The 20885-nt window shown below is 42.2% G+C and overlaps 2 protein-coding genes across 3 annotated transcripts in view; one reads left to right on the top strand and one right to left on the bottom strand.

Moving 5' to 3' along the window:
- LOC129811430 (nuclear receptor coactivator 7-like) overlaps positions 1–9009 on the bottom strand; it is a 29644-nt gene extending 20635 nt beyond the window's left edge. Inside the window, exons 1-4 of one of the 2 annotated variants that reach the window (XM_055862721.1) lie at positions 8524–9009; positions 6808–7021; positions 4369–4559; positions 2892–2971 (exon numbers count right to left, since the gene is read on the bottom strand). In XM_055862721.1, coding sequence (XP_055718696.1) covers positions 2892–2971; positions 4369–4559; positions 6808–6872 — 336 coding nt within the window. In that variant the 5' untranslated portion in view covers positions 6873–7021; positions 8524–9009. The remainder of the gene's footprint in view (positions 1–2891; positions 2972–4368; positions 4560–6807; positions 7022–8523) is intronic. The other variant, XM_055862723.1, reaches the window with a different exon arrangement.
- An 86-nt stretch (positions 9010–9095) lies between these two features.
- On the top strand, positions 9096–19585 carry mtfr1l (mitochondrial fission regulator 1-like). The gene is made up of 8 exons (XM_055862725.1): positions 9096–9227; positions 10966–11114; positions 11330–11437; positions 11578–11690; positions 11920–12131; positions 13148–13523; positions 15218–15368; positions 15564–19585. The coding sequence occupies exons 2-7, from the start codon at positions 11100–11102 to the stop codon at positions 15339–15341; spliced, it is 948 nt and encodes a 315-aa protein (XP_055718700.1). The 5' UTR covers positions 9096–9227; positions 10966–11099; the 3' UTR covers positions 15342–15368; positions 15564–19585.
- The last annotated feature ends 1300 nt before the right edge of the window (positions 19586–20885 follow it).

Raw genomic sequence — 20885 nt, 5'->3', positions numbered from 1 at the left:
AACAAAAATGTCATGGCACACGAGACGCCTGTGTGATTTGCGCCTGTCTTAGTGGAGGCCACGTTCCAAGAATATGGGGATTGTGGCTCAGCTGCACAATGCACGTCTCTATCCAGAATGCGCTCTCTCCTGCCATTTTGTGAGTATTCATTGTTTCATAACTTCATTGCTTGCTACGTCTATCACTTCCCCATTACATACATCACCAGTAGTAGCCGACATTAACCTTTAATTCACATAATTTCTAATCTGCAATGTTTGTTTGGTAATGGTAATTTCTGTTAATGCATTCAATAGATTATTAATCCAGTCATTTACCGTTCTCATTGTCGGAGTGCACATGTGTTTTGCAGAAATCACAACCTATGCTAAACTTGTGAGAAACAAGTTGTTGTTTATTTCATCACATTTATGAGTTGTCAATTTATTCATCGTCATTTGTTTGAAATGCTTTTGTCAAAGTTGAATAAGTCTACCGGGCCTACGCGCAAATGTAGGACGATAAATGTGCCCATTTTGAGGATGTCTAACAATATTTCCGATTGTCTTAACTCACCACCATTAATGAGCTGTGGAGCTTTTCAAAGTAATTTCTATTCACCTCAAACAGCAAGTAAACAAAGTCTGTTTTTAGAATCAATTGAGAGTTCTCAAACTATTTGAACAATATTTCCAGCTCTCTCCTTTTTGATAACCACTCGGCATGAAAGGGAAAAATGTAATTCTCTGATCCAGTGGAAATGTCATAAAATACCTGATTACTTCTCATCCTTTGCAACTACAGCTGTCTCTCTCCCGAGCTCACTGGAGTGGGAAACTGAGGGCCCAGAATATTTTATACAATGTTTAAAGTTTGCTGGTATAAGTTTTTGGGTGACTGAGTTGATACAATGTTTCAAGATAGTTGGAGACAGGACATGCGTAGCCAATGTGATTTATAGGATATCTATTTTTATCAGGATATTTTCTACCTGCATGCTGCAATGTTTTTGTGTTGGCTTTATGTAGGTTATTATGTATTAGATAATTGGCAATGGCAATAAAAGTTACTTTTAATTTTCATTTAGATAGAATGTAGATTAACCACAGACAATGATTGTGAAATACAAAGACTATTAGAAATTAAATGAAACTGTTCCATGAAAATGTGCATATGAAAATCATAACTGGTATGCAGATTGGTAGAAATGGTACAATAATGGTGTAGCCTATTACCGGCAACTTCAGGAGAGTAACTCTGCCAAGGACAGCAGCAGCAGCGGGAGAAGGCGGGTTGGGAACAGGTTTTGTTTCTTCTGGTTATGCTGTCCCTCAAGTAATTTATGTGCGTGCATAAAGCATCAGACAAGTTCAGTACATATAGCCTAGTTGATTTTATTAAACATACATGCAGGCCTCAACCACTACCCTGAGAGAACTTGATTCAGTGTATCATGCAGCCCTCAGGTTCATTACAAATCAAAGACGTCTAACACATCATTGTGATCTCTACAGTGCTGTTGGATGGTCGTCATTGACCTTGCGTAGGCTTAAACACTGGTATACACTGATTTATAAGGCCATATTGGGTAAAACGCCATTTTATCTCTGCTCTTTTTTAGTCAGGTCGGTAAATAAATAAAAATGACGGTCCCATTCTCATTTGCTTCTAACAGTACCAAAAATGAGAACAGGTCATGGTAGAAATAGTTTTAGTTACTTAGCTCCGTGGTCCTGAAATTCTCTCCAGAACATTATAAAATTTGATGATCTAGTTTCGTTGGAGTATAAATAAACGGTAAAAAATACATACAAATGAAAAAAACATAGGGTGTGTCTATATAGGCCTACGGAAAAATTCAGGTTTTAAAGTTCCGACCAATTGTTGGACAGTCGGGGACAGTCCTAGTAGGAATGCAGAAATTTTGCTTTAGATGCCCCAAAACATTCTGAGGGAGGACCCTCTACCAGATTATGTCCCCTCCACTTCTAAAACTAAAGTTGTGCCCCTGCATGCAGTCATTATTCACACACAGCCTTCCGTGTGTGTATGTTGAGTGTTAAAACATTTTTAAACTGATAGTGAGCCATAGTGATACAGGCTACAAGTTCGGCATTATTTTAACACTGGTTTAGTGAATCCACTTCACATCCTACATGACAGATAGACACGGAACTCATTCATATTTCCATAACTGTAAAACAAAAGTCTATAGTCCAAGTACCTAACTGCAAAGAATACAAAGGGTCTAAATGGATCATAGACATTCTGTCTACTTTACATATTCCGTCCGAATTCAGTTATCAAAACTCTCTGACATCATTGTCATACTATGTTTCCAGATTCAGAGCAACACTGGTCCTTAAAAGTCTCTTAATATGCTGTATATCTTTTCAATGTATATTTTCTAGACAGATATGCATTAGAAAGGGATTTTCTAGACACCCCCAAAAAGTTATTGAATACATGGTTTTGCCTTGATATTTTAAGTATTTTTAAGTTACTACAGTAGTTCCACATATCCATATCTGCTTTACGAAAGACATGATCTGATAACAAAGTTTAAAAGCTGTAGTAATAGAAGCTTCTAAATCTGTATATAATAGAATTACCAGCATTTATTTTCATCACATACCTTGGAACACACCGTCCTCCCATTATAATTGTTGTAGAGCTTCTGAATATACCGGTGGATACCCATTGAAATAGGGGAAGATCTGGGACTGATCTCTGAACCCTGTTTCACTGAAATACAGCTTGTCTGACCTTTGAACATTTATTATCAGCATCTTGCAATACCATATATACAGTATTATGCAATGTATCGGTTATCAATTGTGTAGGTAAAGCAGGTCTTAAATATGTTATCATCATTGATCTACGAGTAGGTCTACATGAGATTGTGACTCACCATACAGTCTGCTTTGTCATCAGACGGTTGACCCTCTTCCCTGGATTTAGCTGTGGCGCGCTCTGGTACCCATGTAGCTTCTATGAAGGCAAGATGTAAATACATTGTCTCTCTGCTCCTGAAATCCAACAGCTATTTCTCCAAATCTACTTGTTTGCGGTCCTGTAAATCATTTAAATTAATGCCAAACAACTCCCTCTTAAATCTAGCCCTGTGTGTGCGTGCATCTTTACAAAATGTGGCACTGGTCTCTGCTCTCTAATACCTACATGAGGCATTATGGATGTTTTGGAGATTTATTAAGGTACTGAGGATTCTCCTTGAATGTCAGGCCTGCCTCCAACAAGGCAGCTGTGTTGGCGCTGACACACTGCGTGTGTACACTTGTGCTACAACCTAGGCCAGACCAGAAGAAAAATCCCCAAATAGAAAATCAAAGTTCTGTGTGGGTGCCCCCAGTACTGAATATAATCCGAAAGAAATACTACAATCTAGAATACGTGAGGCAGAAGGCATCTTGCACCTCTACAGTTCTTGGATAATTGTTTCCTCGCGTGAAAGAGAGCGACCTATTACAAAAATGCATAATGAGATTTAGGGAAAACAAGTAGGTCATAAGTATTTGAGCTAAATAAACATTGTCTATGGTGAAAATGCTACCAATTACATGTCACAAACATAATTTGTTACAAGTTAACAGATTTTACACAAGTGATTTTTCAGGTATTCTAATAATCGTGTCTAAATGGATAACACTAAAAGCATACTGCTGTGCTCTGTAAAAGGGACTCGAAAATAAGCCATTTAACAACTGACAATCACATTCAGAATCACTGTTGTATTACTGTGAGTGTTGGCGAAACCTGTCCCCTCAGTTATGGATGGCATGAGGAAATGACAATAGGATCATGAGTGAATGTTTCTGAGTGACCAGAGTCCACGGGTATTTTGTATCTATGTCATCCTGAGAGAAGTTCCCAAGCATTCCTAGCTGCAGTTTTGCAATTCCTCATAAGTCATTTAAATGTTTTATTTAACCTTTATTTAACTAAGCAAGTCAGTTAAGAACAAATTCTTATTTACAATGACGGCCTACACCGGCCAAACCCAGACGACGCTGGGCCAATTGTGCGCCGCCCTATGGGACTCCCGATCACGGCTGGTTGTGAGACAGCCTGGATTCGAACCAGGGTGTCTGTAGTGACGCCTCTAGCACTGCGATGCCATGCCTTAGATCACTGCGCCATTCGGGAGCCCAATAAATAAATGCTAGAGAGAGGAATTCTCCTTACCAACCTTACTTTGAGTGTGTTATCTGTCATTCTGTAGGTTGTTTGCTATGAAAATACACAACACATTTATGAACACCATATAAATAATTGGATAGGGAACTAACGCAACTACCAAGCCCCTACTGGGGCAAACAAAGCACAGGCTGACCTAGATATCGAGATAATCATGTTAAGAGATACCTCACCTTGGAGGTAATACTGGCGCAGTTGGGGGTTCCGGATGTGGCGGACGTGGTCAAAGGGACGCTCCACGGCACGGTGGGACTGACTGCTGTCCCTGGCCTCCTTGGTTGGGCCGGTCTGAGGCCCTGTCTCCCAGGGGCCGGCGATGAAGCCGGGGGGCTGAGCAACACCAGGAGGGAGCTTGGACCCCAGTCTGGAGGGGAGACAGACATGTAGCAAGGATCTGTACACAATTCCTGGAAGCTGAATATGTACCAGTTCTTCCATGGCCTGCATACTCACCAGACATGTCACCGATTGAGCATGTTTGGAATGCTATGGATCGACGCCCATACCTTTAGATTAGCGCCTAATGAATGTATTTCAATTGACTGATTTCCTTATATGAACTGTAACTCAGTAAAATCTTTGAAATTCTTGCATGTTGCGTTTATATTTTGGTTCAGTGCATATTGGTAGGATTGTGGGAGTTCAGAATAGGCTGTTGCTGTTCCTGGCAAGCACCTCCACTCCCCTCTCCCACGTAATGCCCTTGACTGTTAGTTTTTTCAAAGGAGAAGTACATTCACAAGGGTGACTATATGAAAAATGGCGATGGAGTGCTCTAACGCATATACAGTGCATTCAGAAAGTATTCAGACCCCTTGACTTTTTCCACATTTTGTTACGTTACAGCCTTATTCTAAAATATATTAAATAGTTTTTTCCCCTCATCAATCTACACATAAAACCCCATAATGACAAAGCAAAAACTGTTTTTTATACATTTTTACAAATGGATTTTTTTTTAATGAAAAAATATGAAAATATCACATATACATAACTGGTCTAACCCTTTACTCAGAACTTTGTTGAAGCACCTTCGGCAGCGATTACAGCCTCGAGTCTTCTTGGGTATGACACTACAAGCTTGGCACAACTGTATTTGGGGAGTTTCTCCCATTCTTCTCTGCAGATCCTCTCAAGCTCTGTCAGGTTGGATGGGGAGTGTCGCTGCACAGCTATTTTCAGGTCTCTTCAGAGATGTTTGATTGGGTTCAAGTCTGGGCTCTGGTTGGGCCACACAAGGACATTCAGAGACTTGTCCCAAAGGCACTCCTGTGTAGTCTTGGCTGTGTGCTTAGGGTCACTGTCCTGTTGGAAGGTGAACCTTCGCCCCAGTCTGAGGTTCTGAGAGCTCTGGAGCAGGTTTTCATCATTGATCTCTCTGTACTTTGCTCCGTTTATCTTTCCCTCGATCCTGACTAGTCTCCCAGTCCCTGCCACTGAAAAACATCCCCATGGCATGATGCTGCCCCCACCATTCTTCACCTTAGGGATGGTGCCAGGTTTCCTCCAGATGTGATGCTTGGCATTCAGGCCATAGAGTTCAATCTTGGTTTCATCAGACCAGAGAATCTTGTTTCTCATGGTCTGAGAGTCCTTTAGGTGCCTTTTAGCAAACTCCAAGCGGGCGGTCATGTGCCTTTTACTGAGGAGTGGCTTCCTTCTGGCCACTCTACCACAAAGGCCTGTTTGTTGGAGTGCTGCAGAAATGGTTGTCCTTCTGAAAGGTTCTCCCATCGCCACAGAAGAGCTCTGGAGCTCTGTCAGAGTGACCATCAGGTTCTTGGTCACCTCCCCAATTGCTCAGTTTGGTCGGGCGGCCAGCTCTAGGAAGAGTCTTGGTGGTTCCAAACTTCTTAAATTTAAGAATGATGGAGGCCACTGTGTTATTGGGGACCTTCAATGCTGCAGACATTTTTTGGTATCCTTCCCCAGATCTGTGCCTTGACACAATCCTGTCTCGGAACTCTACGGACAATTCCTTCGACCTCATGGTTTGGTTTTTGCTCTGACATGCACTGTCAACTGTGGGACCTTATATAGACAGGTGTGTGCCTTTCCAAATCATGTCCAATGAATAGAATTTACCACAGGTGGACTACAATCAAGTCATTGAAACATCTCAAGGATGATCAATGGAAACATGATGCACCTGAGCTCAATTTTTAGTCACATAGCAAAGGCTCTGCTACATTTGCGAAACTTTCTATGAACCTGTTTTTGCTTTGTCATTAAGTATTTAGACCCCTTCTCTTATTCCACATTTTGTTACGTTACAGCCTTATTCTAAAATGTATTAAATAAATTTGTGTATAGATTGACGAGAGAATTTTTTTATTTAATACATTTTTGAATAAGGCTGTAACGTAACAAAATGTGGAATAAGGGAAGGGGTCTAAATACTTTCCGAATGCAATGTACATCTCCTGTTTTGTGCTGCAGTGCTCCTTTCACCTCAACACAACATCTCGGGAGAGAAACAGAACATGTCAGGAGAGAAGCACTGTATAGGCTGACACATTCTGCGAATAACTAAACAACGCATCTCTCACAACAAGTCTAAGCAGTGCGTTTCTTCATTTTTAGCCAATAAAACGTTTAATCGCAGGTCTGACCTGGTCTTGACGTTGCCAAAGTAGCTGGGCCTGTTTTTGTCCCTCTGTTGTAGTTTATGTTCCATGGCTCCGAGGGTTTGCAAGAAGGCCTTCTCAGGGACCTATTGGCGACTACTGTGATGTTGACAACAGCAATATTCTGGTAGGTTGAGGGGCTCTGCTGGCATCCCTCCGTTCAGTCTCCATGCTTATTAAGCTCCTGTAATCATACCTACTGGAGAGTAAAAGTTAGTGCACCATGAAGAATGGGAGTGAGATTGAGTGCATAAACTCCAAGTAATGAAGTCAGGTCTTTCAATTCAATTCAACTCGAGAATCAATGATGACTCAGAGCATTTTAGCAGGGGTATAAGCTTATGCTTATTTGTCCATTTTTCCAGCAATGTAGATCCTCTGAGAAAAATACAATTTCGTATTGAGACAATGCTTTCAAAGACTATATGCAAGAAACATGCAAGGGAAGAGAAGCCAGGAAGTCGATGCATGTATATTGAATGTACATGCATACTTGGTCTGTTGATATCCCTCTAGTGGTGTGGGGGCTGTGCTTTGGCACAGTGGGTGGGGTTATCACCTTTCTGGTTGGCCCTGTCTGGGGGTATTGTCGGGTGAGGCCACAGTGTCCCCCCCGTCTCAGGCTGCAGTATCTATGCCGCAATAGTCTATGTGCTGGGGGGGGCTCAGTCTGTTATATCTGGTGTAATTATACTGTCTTATCTGGTGTCCTGTGTGAATTTAAGTACGCTCCCTCTAATTCTCTATCTCTCCCTCCCCTCCCAGAGACCCTAGGACCATTCCTCAGGACTACCTGGCCTGATGACTCCTGGCTGTCTCCAGTTGTGCTGCTGCTCCAGTTTCAACTGTTCTGCCTGAGGCTATGAAACCCTGACCTGTTCACCAGACGTGCTATCTTGTCCCGGAACTGTTGTTTTCGACTCTCTCTCTACCGTACCTGCGGTCTCCACCTCTGAATGCTTGGCTATGAAAAGCCAACTGACATTTGCTCCTGATGTGCGGACCTGTTGCGCCCTCTACAACCACTGTGGTGATTATTTCACCCTGCTGGTCATCTTGAAGAACGATCTGGCCTTCATTGACATGTACTGTTATAATCTCCACCTGGTCCAGCCAAAAGAGGACTGGCCACCCCTCAGAGCCTGGTTTCTCTCTAGGTTTCTTCCTAGGTTCCTGTCTTTCCTAGCCACCGTGCTTGTACATCTGCATTGCTTGCTGTTTGGGGTTTTAGGCTGGGTTTCTGTATATCACTTAGTGACATCTGTTGATGTAAAAAGGGCTTTATAAATACATTTGATTGATTGATAGATATTGAATGGTATTTTTGTTGCCTTATTTCTTGACAAGCAGACATAACATATTTTATTTGCAACACAGTCTATTAGGGCTAACGCTTAAATTCCTTTGGGCCCGAGTTCTGATGCAATGAATGGAACTATATTTTACATTTTCTTTCTTTCACCAGAAGATCTGTTCCTATTCTAACCTCAAGTACGTAAGGGATACTGGTTCTTAGTGTAGAAGGAAGCATTCCTACACATCATTCTGTCTTGGAGAATATTGCAATAGATTACTGTAGTCTTTTTAAACATGGATGTTCCTCACTTCCATATCGAAAATTCGAGGCATGCGACAATAAAACGTAGCAGTGGGGTACACTGAATTCAGAAATGTTAATATTGAAAGGATTTAGGGACTGACCTGTCAAAAAGATTGCCCGGAATGTTGATCGAAAGCGAGTGATTTCGGAAGGCTTCATATTACGAACGGTGTTGTCTTGTGATATCACTGCAGACAACAGCAAAAAGTTGAGCACGTACGCTCCGCCCATTTCATCCATCCTCCGGGGCTGGAGATTGAGGAGTCTTTGAGCAGATATGTAGAATCATTGCATGGCTAGAACAACTATTTTCTGTAATCATCAATCCAACCGCAATGTTTTAACGCACCCCCATGCAAACAGTTTAAATTACAATCGTAACTTTTCAAAATTCATTTGGTTTGTGGCACTCATTCGTTGCAGAGAAATAGCCTATGCATAAAACAGTCGGAGCAAATAGCATGGCCTTCCTCAATTTAGAATATAAAACTAGAGTCGCTTCCAGTTTAGGGAAATATTACCCATATTTATAAGTGGGTCCGCAGCCATTCTGCAAAAAGCCTCGCACTTGCTTTTCCTGCCACACGAGGCACTGTCATCACATCGCTTTGCTTGTTGATGCTCAAATTTTATTGGCTGGAGAAAAGGCACGTGTAAGGATCCGACCAATCACATTATAGAATAGAGTGCTTTTTCCGGGCCTAGCAAAACGATAACATTGCTGAAGTCTGAAAGACGAAAAGGAGAACGTGTTAGTCGAAAATAAAATAATTATTGAAATCTCTCAGACGTCGCATTAACAAATGTGAGTTGCATGCTTATAATGGTCTTTATTTTGTGTTAAGATAACCGAAATATATGGTATAATTTCGATGTACGCTTGAGGGTCAATCAAAGGACCGGCTGAAGCTTGTTAGCTAACAAGCTAACAGATAAACTGCGGTCAGCTAACTAGTCAATTTATTGTGAACCGGTTAGCTAGTCAATTTATTATTAACCATTTGCTTTGCGTGATATGCTAGGATTATACTTTTGGTGTTTGGAACTGTTGCTCATTGAAAATCCATTCATGCCATTTGATCAGCCTCATTTACAACAACAGTAAAGGTCCAATTTTTATTTTATTTTACCGTTATTTTACCAGGTAAGTTGACTGAGAACACGTTCTCATTTGCAGCAACGACCTGGGGAATAGTTACAGGGGAGAGGAGGGGGATGAATGAGCCAATTGTAAACTGGGGATTATTAGGTGACCATGATGGTTTGAGGGCCAGATTGGGAATTTAGCCAGGACACCGGGGTTAACACCCCTACTCTTACGATAAGTGCCATGGGATCTTTAATGACCTCAGAGAGTCAGGACACCCGTTTAACGTCCCATCCGAAAGACGGCACCCTACACAGGGCAGTGTCCCCAATCACTGCCCTGGGGCATTGGGATATTTTTTAGACCAGAGGAAAGAGTGCCTCCTACTGGCCCTCCAACACCACTTCCAGCAGCATCTGGTCTCCCATCCAGGGACTGACCAGGACCAACCCTGCTTAGCTTCAGAAGCAAGCCAGTAGTGGTATGCAGGGTGGTATGCTGCAATGCAATACAGCCGTATTTATCTCGATGTCAAATAATCTCTGGGTAATAATTAAGTACCTTACTGTGATTGTTTTAAATTAAAATGGTCAAAAAGAAACAAATAGCTTCTTAGCAAAGAGCAATTACTCAAGCAAGAATTTCGCTATGCCTGTCTGAGTAGGGAGGGGAAAACTAGCTGTTATTGGCTAAGAGGTTTAGAACTCTGTCAATTTGCTGATATATCAATAAGAAACAAACTCCATCCCACCACAACAGGCTGTCAGGTGGTCTTTTCAAACAGTTTTTACACTAAAATGGCACATTACATTTACATTTACATTTAAGTCATTTAGCAGACGCTCTTATCCAGAGCGACTTACAAATTGGTGCATTCACCTTATGACATCCAGTGGAACAGCCACTTTACAATAGTGCATCAGATCTTTTAAGGGGGGGGGGGGGGGCCAGAAGGATTGCTTTATCCTAGGTATTCCTTGAAGAGGTGGGGTTTCAGGTGTCTCCGGAAGGTGGTGATTGACTCCGCTGTCCTGGCGTCGTGAGGGAGTTTGTTCCACCATTGGGGGGCCAGAGCAGCGAACAGTTTTGACTGGGCTGAGCGGGAACTGTACTTCCTCAGTGGTAGGGAGGCGAGCAGGCCAGAGGTGGCACGATAATCGTTTTCACAACTTCACAGTATTATTCCAACCTCGGTGTGAAAAAAAATATCACGTTTTTGACTGCACTACGCCTTTTAATATTATCCTCAACACACTTTTGAGGCAACTTCGTCTACTAATTTCATAGCTACCGAGTTGGCTCGAAAAGGCTGGATGGCTAACATTAGCCATTCGTACATAAAGTCTTCTAACTTTATGTAGCTTGTTAAAGCCGTTTATAACTTTCAGCTGAATGTGTGGCCTGCTGTCTAATCTACATTTTCGATTGTCAACATGTGTCTTTGTTTCCCTCACAGATGTTGGAAGACCTCAGTATCAGCGTCTGAAGACTGTTTACGGCATGTCCTTTGTTTCCTAAACACACATTAGCCAACTGAGCCCAGCGCTGATTAGGTGTCCTCTGCACATTGTATGAGCAAGATCATTCACCATGGAAACCGAAGCAGTAAGTTAGCTTGCTAGCCCTTCTTATAGATTAAAAGCATGCATTCTGAAGTGTACTAACAAGAGTTTGTGGTAGCCTGGGTGCCAGTCTTTTTATCCTCCATCCCAGTCATTGGCTTGACAATGACAACAAAGCTGGCAAGACCACAGATCTGGGACCAGGCTAAGTTGTGGTGTGTTGGAAAAACTAACAGCACGTTTCTTACCACTATTCAGGAGGTTATTCCTATTTGGCAGAACAAGCCTCATGGGTCGACTCGCAGTGTGGTGAGGAGAATAGGCTCTATTGTACCCATGAAACCACCGCCCAGGGCATGTTTCCAGGTAAATATGGTCATTATCAAATTCAACACATGCAATAGCATAAGTACACGGTACAGACAATGACTTTCTGTCAGAAGGCCGACCTTGTGGCCAAATTGCATTAAAGGTGCTAACAAAGGGAACCTGCACCTGTTTACCAGGAACTCCCAGGTCTCCCTCCTCTGCGGCCCATGGATGGACCCACGGTGCCCACACTGGCAGACATTGCCTGGATCGCAGCAGATGAGGAGTCTGAGACCTATGCCAGAGTGCGGTAAATATGTGCTTTTCTCACCCACAGTGCAGAAGAATGTGGCTGCTGAACTTGAGTATGTTCCTTCACTGAGGCTGCAGAAATGTCAGCTATCCTGGGGTCTAAATAATTGGCCTATTGTTTATGCTAGCATTACTTATGACAAAGGATTCTGGTAGATGTGATAGAGGCTTTCACCTCCTGTTCTTTTAATGCAAGCGTTTTCTTGTGGTCCATTTTCTTTTCTCAGGAGTGATTCACGCCCTCTTAGACATGAGTGGCGACCCACGCCTCTCCTGGTTATGCACAGAAACTCCTCTGTTCCCAACTTCCGCCGCGACGTCAAGAAGGTGGAGACACTGAGGAAGCCTGCGGTGACGGCCATGAACCGTACCACCTCCCTACAGGATGAGCTGAGCAGACTCCGCTCCCAGATCGCCAAGATCGTAGCCACAGAATCTGGTAGGGAATTTGTCAAGGAGTTTCCCCACAGCTGTCATTAAGTTCAATTCACCAGTGAAAGAGGATTTTTCTCTGGCAAAGCTAGCTAGCTATATTAGGCCTATCAGAGCTCTACAGTGCGACCATTTTACTTGCATATGTGCCTAAATATTCTGCGACCTGGAGCACACATGCTCCTTGTAAAAATAGGTAGAGCCCTTCCTAAGTGCCTATCAGTGGAGGCTGGTGGGAGGAGCTATAGGAAGACTGGCTCATCGTATTAGCTGGAATGGCATCAATGGAATGCAGTCAAACATGTGGTTTCCATATGTTTGATACCATTCCATTTTTTTCCATTCCAGCCATTACAATGAGCCTGTCCTCCTATCGCTCCTCCCGCTAGCTTCCTCTGGTGCCTATATACAGTATCTGACGCTTTGTCATTTATGCAGCAAGGGGATTGTCTTGAAGTAGCTTGGCTTTATGTGTTGCTTTTAAAGTGTCATAATCTTCAGTATGGCTACCGCATGCAGTGATGTGTAATAATAAGAGCCTCCTGTAATAATCAACCTCGGATATTACCATGTGTATATTTTAGAAGACGTATGTGTCTTATTGGTCCTTGGGATTGTATGTCTTATGTCGTGGATGCATTAGCATATAGTCATTGTTGCAGAAATTATGATGACACTGTCACATGCTATAGCCATGCGCTGTTAGATGACACTGGAGTTCTTATCAGGCAGATAACCTGATTTTCCTAGACGAGGGTAGGGCTCGCCCACTGAAAGTGATGGGCTTTGGGATTAAAACTGAAAGGACACTAACCTGCCTGCCCATGCCTCAGAAGCTCATCAGAGGACTTTGTATTTTAAATAGCCTGACCATGTGACCCCAGTGCAGGAGATTAGTTGATTGCCAATCTGCATCCCTTTAAGGCTCTGTCTGTCCCAATTCTGAGGTTTATTTATGGGAAAATAATAAAATCTGAGAAGTGTGATAACTAGTCTGTCTCTGTTCTGTTTGTCACCCTAAAGGCTCCAACCCCTTGACCCCTGACCTCCTGTCCCCCGACGACACCAGCATGAGCTTTTCCATGGCGCCCTTCGAGACGGCGCCCTACCAGCCTGCCGCCTCAGCCTCCTTCGTCATCAGCGATGTGACGGAGGAGGAAGAGGAGGAAGATGAGGAGGAGGATGTGGTGTCTGTGGTTTCGGAGCTTATGCCGGACCCCATGCCGCCCGCAAACATGTCTGCCTCCATGACGGCCTCGGCGACCTTTGACCTGGACCATCCCAGCATGGACTTCCGGGAGGCGGAGGAGGACACAGTGTCACTGTCCAAGTCCACCAGCTTTGCTGACGTCATGGACATCCTGAAGGACATGAACCGCATGAAGATGAGTAAGGACAGGTAGGTTTAAGGGCGAGTCAGGATACGGAAGAAAATGGCTTCCTCTCATGTCTCTTAGTACACACACACACACACACAGTGTAAATACCATGTCAGCAGAAGGTGTATGATAATGCATTGGCAGGAAACACAAGGACAGCTGGTCGTTGTCCTGTTTTCCACAGATAGAAAAAAGGAAGAGGAATCAATTAGGTCAAGGATCGGCAACTTCGATGGGTGGCGTCTCAAAATGTCTGAACTCATTATGAGGGCCCACAGTGGCTTGCCGGTCTGCATTCCCACATTCATACCCGCTAGTAATGGGGGACGAAATCAATAGTTACATATCGCAATATTATTTTGGGACGATATTATACCGATATTTGACTGCAAATTGAAAATATCAACTTTTTTTGCTACTGTAAGTAAAGTTAGATTGTGCTAGTCGGCTGTATCTGCGCCAAAACTCTGACATTTTTCATCCTATAGCTTGTAACTCCTTTTCTCATGCTCTCTTGTCTCTGCAGCAGACATATAGTGAGCCATATGTTTGGAAAATCAAATCACAAAATCACAATGCATATAGAATTGTGAGAATTGCATAACATCGTATCAGCATTTAAGTGTATACAGTAACCAAAAAAGTGTTAAACAAATCAAAATATATTTTAGATTTTAGATTCTTCAAAGTAGCCACCCTTTGCCTTGATGACAGCTTTGCACACTCTTGGCATTCCCTCAACCAGCTTCATGATGTAGTCACCTGGAATGCATTGCAATTAACAGGTGTGCCTTCTTAAAAGTAAATTTGTGGAATGTCTTTCCTTAATGCATTTGAGCCAATCAGTTGTGTTGTGATAAGATAGGGGTGGTATACAGAAGATAGCCCTATTTGATAAAAGACCAAGTCCATATTATGGCAAGAACAGCTCAAATAAGCAAAGAGAAATGACAGTCCATCATGACTTGAAGACATGAAGGTCAGTCAACCTGTAATATTTCAAGAACATTGAAAGTTTCTTCAAATGCAGTCGCAAAACCATCAAGCGCTATGATGAAACTGGCTCTCATGAGGACCACCACAGCAAAGTAAAGGACACAAAAAATGGACACAAATATGAAAGGACACATATGAAGAAGAGCCTTGCTTGGGCCAAGAAACACGAGCAATGGACATTACACCGGTGGAAACCTGTCCTTTGGTCTGAGGAGTCCAAATTTGAGCTTTTTGGTTCCAACCGCCATGTCTTTGTGAGACGCAGAGTAGGTGAACGGATGATCTCTGCATGTGTGGTTCCCACCGTGAAGCATGGAGGAGGTGTGGGGGTGCTTTGCTGGTGACACTGTCAGTGATTTATTTAGAATTCAAGGCACACTTAACCAGCATGGCTCCCACAGCATTCTGCAGCGATCCGCCATCCCATCTGGGTTGCACTTAGTGGGACTATCATTGATTCCATATGTGTTTAAAAAAAAAAAGTTTTGACGTCTTCACTGTTATTCTACAATGTAGAAAATGGTACAAATAAAAACCCTGGGATGAGTAGGTGTTTCCAAACTTTTGACAGCTACTAATATATTTTATCCCGTTTCTGAAAATCTGTGGGCCTACAAACAGGGATGCCTTGGCTGCCAGTTGCCATTGCTTGAATTAGGTCATGGATTTCAGTTTGTCTTTGTACCAGACCATGCTCTTAATGTGTGTGTCCATGCAGGTGCAACAGAGGCTGCACCTCCCTGATGGGGGAGTCGGACTCCGCCTCGCTCATCTCCGAGGCCTTGAGGAAGAAGTTTACCCTGAAGGATGAAGACATCAGGGGGATGAAGAAACACAACTAGAGCCCCCGTAGTCCTCCACCTCCCTACGTAAGTCAGGCCACACAGAAAGTAGTCCCTCTCCACAGACATTCAGGCTTGCAAGATTAGACAGAAAAATCTATCAAGCTTTATTTTGAAAATGTTCAAATGCCAGTGGACTTTCCAATGTGATTTGCATGACAGCATTTTACTCTTGGTTCACAGAGGATTGTCTCTCATTGCGTCTCTCTCTTCTGTTGCCAGGCCTGTGCCTGACGACCCAGTCCCGTGGAGACCCGGCTGCACCTCATCAACCGTGGCTGGAAAAACAAACCACCACCTCCCAGCAGGCCTAGTCAGTCTGAACCCAACCAAATCTAAACCATACCCTAGCTATTAAAAATATTGCCAAGTCAGACCATGGTAGCAGCTGGCTGATAGGCACTATTAGATGGGTGCCGTTTGACGTAGCACAGAGAATTTTCGACCAACCTTAACTTGTCGATTCTTCCTCAATTCCAGACTTGGAAGACAACTAATGTCTCTTAAAAGTCCATGTCTAGTTTCAGGGGGTTTGAATTTAGAAAAATCTATTTTGTCTGCTACCCATTAATAATGATTAAAAAGAAAAGTCAAAAGGTTTGACAGCAGTACCATATAAAATCAGAGAGTCAGTTGGGAACAGGTTTTTGATGTCCCATACCTTGGCATCGAGTCTATGAACTGACATATAAAACAATTATTGACATCAATCTGTTAATTTTAATTTAAGCTATTATATAAAATACTTACTACAAAAGAATGATCAATATATGGGGCATTGGACAGTCAGCCTTGTGCACCCTCTGTCACGAGGAAACAGAATCAATAGAACAGTCAGCCTTGTGCAGACTCTGCCACAAGGAAACAGAATCTATATAATGTGTTCTGGTACTGTCCATCAGTGGCTCGCTTTTGGAGTCAGGTCCAGGAATGGTTATGTCATATCAGGGTTCAGATGGACATGCCGACTATTATGGCATCGGAACAACCACGATCAGTCAATGGGGAAATATCATTGTAGTCTTGGGTAAAGTATTTATTTTCAGGGCAATATTGGTAGAAATGTTACAAATAGGGAGGTTCAGGAGCCTCGTAAGACATCACAGTAAAATGGAGGGATGTATTCCAAAAGGAAATTGCTAAATGGCATTATACTGTGAAAGATGGGTTAATCTGTGGACACCGGAGGGTTGGAGTTAAGGTCACAATGAATAGTGGATTGAAAATCCAGCACTTGAAGAGTAAATTAGAAATATAAATGTATAGTTATTTAATGACAGGTACTGTAGATGTGAGCGAAACAGCTGTAAATAGCAGAAGTATTGTAGTCTGTTTATTCCAATCAGAGTAGGGAAATTAACAAATAAGGAGATTGGAAATGATGCAGACAATTTCATGGATAGAACCTACAATCTATCTGCAATATTAAAGCTGATCTACCCCCCCCCCCCCCACAAAAAAGAAAGAAAAGTGAATTCATGTTTTGCTCCATGAGGTAATCAAACAATGTGTACACTGCCATCGTGCTCATCTTCTCTCATTGATTAAGTCAGGTGGGTGTCCACCCTGTAGTGCCGCATGTCATGATGAAACTCACATGACTTTGAAATAGTCAAGATGGTGGCGTACACATTGTTGGATTACTTCATAGATCAAAAAATATATAACGGCATATTCTAAATTCAAACGAACCCCCTGCAACTAGATATGGATGTTTTAGAATACATTTGGTCTTCCAAGTCAGGAATTGAGGAAGTCTCGCCAAGTAAACGTTGGTTGAAAATTCTATGTGCTATGCCAAACAGTACCTAACCTGTAAAGGCTGATGGAGCGTCACATTAGCCATTACAATATGCTAGCTAAACAACACCCCTCCTGTTATTCAATCAACACTCTGTTTACACTCACTGTCTGCTCCCACACACCTCCCAAAAAGGTAGATTCCTTATCCCATTGCTTCAGGAGCAACGTCATGGCAACGTCATTTTGTGGGTGCTGTATAACATGCCCTACAGATTCACCTACTTTGATGGCTTTCGCTAATCACCAGACTGACTCCAGTGCTGCCTAGTCATCTTTTTATGTACAGGCTGGGGTTTCTCTAGGATATAGTACCTGTCCTAGTACCACGAGAGAAACCATTTCCCACTTCTTTTTTTTGTTGTTGACAAGCTTAGACTTTGAACAGTAGAGTTGTGGATGGATGCATTTGTTGGAGTGGGATAGTTGTATTTTTTTTTCATTTTGTTTCTGTATAGTCGTGATAATACATACTTGAAGTTGTATGTACAAATAAGACTGCGGAGAGTAACGGATTACTACGAAACACTTAATACTCTGTTCATTTACAGCTAAAAATCTCATGTTTTTCAATGTATAGTTGCATTAGAAATACAATAATGACCTTGCGGTCATAGTCAATGTGTACAACATAGGTTTATTTATTTGCAGTCTTCTTCAGGACCTACTCATTTAACCCATTGCATCAATACGAGAAAACTTTATTGCTGCCCTTGGGGTAATGATTCTCAGAATTTAGCTTGATTGATGGCCCTTTGGTAAACATGATACAGATAAATAAATCCCAATTAAAATCAGTGGACGGCCATCGCTAACTATGAATGATATGTTTTTGATGTGTAGTCTTCGGACTTGTGTGATACAAGGAAAGCTTGGAAGACTTATACATCTACGGTAAAATGTGAATGAAAGTTCTCTTTCCTTGTGTGATGTTGAGCTATATCTGCCTGTTAAGACACCAGAGAACAACTGTACAGTTTTTTTTATGTAGATACAAAATGTCAGATTTCCCTATGGTGTAGAATGCGTGGCTCTTGGGAATGTGACAATGTGCATGTTTACTGTCACGATACACTAAAAGAAATGAGTATGAGTGACTCTTGTGTCTTTTTGAAAACGGTCTCCTGTTGACGCCTTATAACAAAACCTATTGCCTCTTCCAATATTGCAGTTGTTCTTTTTATTTATTGGTTGGTGTGCCGTAACTTTCCACTGTTTTTGTCTTTTTCCTCAGTTTGCCCCACCTCTTGAGCCCCTAAACTTTTACGCAACCACCCATAGACACATTGTATCTGTCCCATTATGGCGTCTGTGAGAGCACCGGCAGCGCCATTGAGGCCATCTCCATTTTGAAGTAGTCAATTTTGTCATTCTACTTCTATGAGTTGGCAAACAAACTGAAAGGGTGCACACTGCCGCCTAGAGTGTGTTTGAACAGGTATAAAGACGAGGTTCGGCGATTTACTGCCACCTGCAGTTATGGAATGTTTGCGCACAAGTATAATTCATTGGCTGATCCTTCCTGGTGACCTGGATTTAATTATGTGATCTTTCCTTAAGCCATAGGAATCCCCACCCAGTTTACTACTTTAAAATGATGGGAGCCCTCAATGGCAATGTCCATGAAAAAACGTGTTTTATCCATCTAGAGACCTCTATCAATCTCTTTGTCAACAACCACACTTTTTACATTTGCATACATCAAGTGATTGACTTGACTGCTTTGGGAGCCAATCATGTGTAATTTCTTCTCCTTTATCATGAAACCCCTCCCCCTTCACAGAAGAAATGCTTCTCCACTCATTTTGAGTTCTTATCATATCAGGATAAGATAATTCTATTACTCTACTCTTTGTTGAGATGTGTGAATACCAACTTGCGTCTAGGCAGTGGAACTGTAGTTTAGTTTGCAGTGAAAGCGAGGTCCCACAAAGTTATCTATGGGGTGAAATAAGGACGTGCCCAGCTGTGTGTTAAGGTCTGTATCTCGTCTTTTTTTTTTTTCTTCTTCAGTGTCTGGCTCCTCTTAGGTCTTTAACAAATATTCCCATTTTAAGTGTGCAAAATCAAGAGAAGCAAAGCTTTGAGCTGAGCATTTCACAAAGTATGTTTCAGATGTATTTTTTAAGGTTTGGCATTACTCATGTAATCTGTCTTTACAGGCGTTTTGTGAACCCCATAGGGAACGGAACCAGGGCAGTTATTACTATTCTTGGTGCACCGGCGTTCAAGAGCTGGCCATCTTTACTGAACATTTCAATCACCAGCTTTGTTTTTATTCTGCTTTGCCTCCATTTTTGTTTTGGATAACTATTGACCATGCCACATAATGGTCTCTGATAATATGCCCACCATACTTGTCTGTTTTATTCTGCCAAACGAAAGAAAGAGCTCTTTGTCTGTCTTGTTTTGAAACGTAAATAAAGATGGGCTGATGTTTTAAACTCCAGACTCATTCTTTATCATCCCCCTTTGATAGTTGACCATTGTTCAAAAACTCTTGTTGCTGCCTTTACAATGTTGTAATGTGTGTGTGTATATATATATCCATACAAGCTGTCATTGCTATAAATAGTGTGGACAGTTGGTTGATGGTATGGTTGGCTGTATGGTTGATTGTAAACACATAACAGGCCAAAATGACAACCTTTGGTATAGTTGTGCATTTCTATATACAGTGAGCACCATTTTTGTTGTTATTTTGGTTCTGTACTCTAGCACTTAGAGTTTGAAAGGATACAATGAGGGTGAAGTGCAGACTGTCAGCTTTAATTTGAGGGTATTTTCATACATATCGAATGAACCGTTTAGAAATTATAGAAGCTTTTGTACATGGTCCCCCCCCCCCATTTTCGGGCATCAAACATTGGACAGTTTAACATAATGTAGAATAAAGTAATACTTGTTCATATTTGGTCGCATATCCTTTGCACGCAATGACTGCTTGTAGTCTGCGATGCATCGACATCACCAGACGCTGGGTATCTTCCCTGGTGATGCTCTGCCAGGCCTGTACTGCAGCCATCTTCAGTTTCTGCTTGTTTCGGGGACTTATTGCCTTCCGTCTCCTCTTCAGCAAGTAAAATGCATGTTCAATTGGATTCAGATCCGATGATTGACTCGGCCAGTCAAGGATTTTCCACTTTTTGGCCATCAAAAACCCCCTCGCTGCTCTAGCATTATGTTTAGGGTCATTGTCTTGTTGCATGATGAAGTGCTGCCCAATGAGTTTGGAGGCATTTGGTTTTATCTGAGCAGATAAAATATTTCTGTAGACTTCAGAATTCATTGTTCTACTTCTGTCTGCAGTCACATCATCAATGAAGACAAGTGAGCCTGTTCCACGGGTAGCCATACAGGCCCAAGCCATAACACCCCCTCCACCATGTTTCACAGATGAGGTGGTATGCTTTGGATCATGGGCGTCTTTATTTAATTTAATTTTTTTACACTTTCTTCTTTCCTACACTTTCTTCTTTCCATCACTCTGGTACATGTTAATCTTTGTCTCTGTCCACAATATTTTTTTCCAGAACTCTTGGGGCTCTTTTAGGTGCTTTTTAGCAAACTGTAATCTCGCCTTTCTGTTCTTCAGGCTTATCAGTGGTTTGCATCTTGTAGTGTGCCCTCTGTAGTCCTGCTGGTGTAGTCTTCCACGTATGGTAAACTTTGACACATCTACACCTGCATCCAGGAGAGTGTTTTTGATCTGTTGGGCTGTTGTCAGGGGGGATTTCTTCACCA

Source organism: Salvelinus fontinalis, chromosome 15 (genome assembly GCF_029448725.1).
Source record: "Salvelinus fontinalis isolate EN_2023a chromosome 15, ASM2944872v1, whole genome shotgun sequence".
Lineage (NCBI taxonomy): Eukaryota > Metazoa > Chordata > Actinopteri > Salmoniformes > Salmonidae > Salvelinus > Salvelinus fontinalis.
Note: the sequence above shows the minus strand (reverse complement) of the source record. Positions and strands in the feature narration are given on the sequence as shown.

Coding starts and splice junctions, on each gene's coding strand:
- mtfr1l (XM_055862725.1), top strand. Junction 11,691..11,919: donor GAGACCTATGCCAGAGTGCG/GTAAATATGTGC, acceptor TTCTTTTCTCAG/GAGTGATTCACGCCCTCTTA. Junction 12,132..13,147: donor GATCGTAGCCACAGAATCTG/GTAGGGAATTTG, acceptor GTCACCCTAAAG/GCTCCAACCCCTTGACCCCT.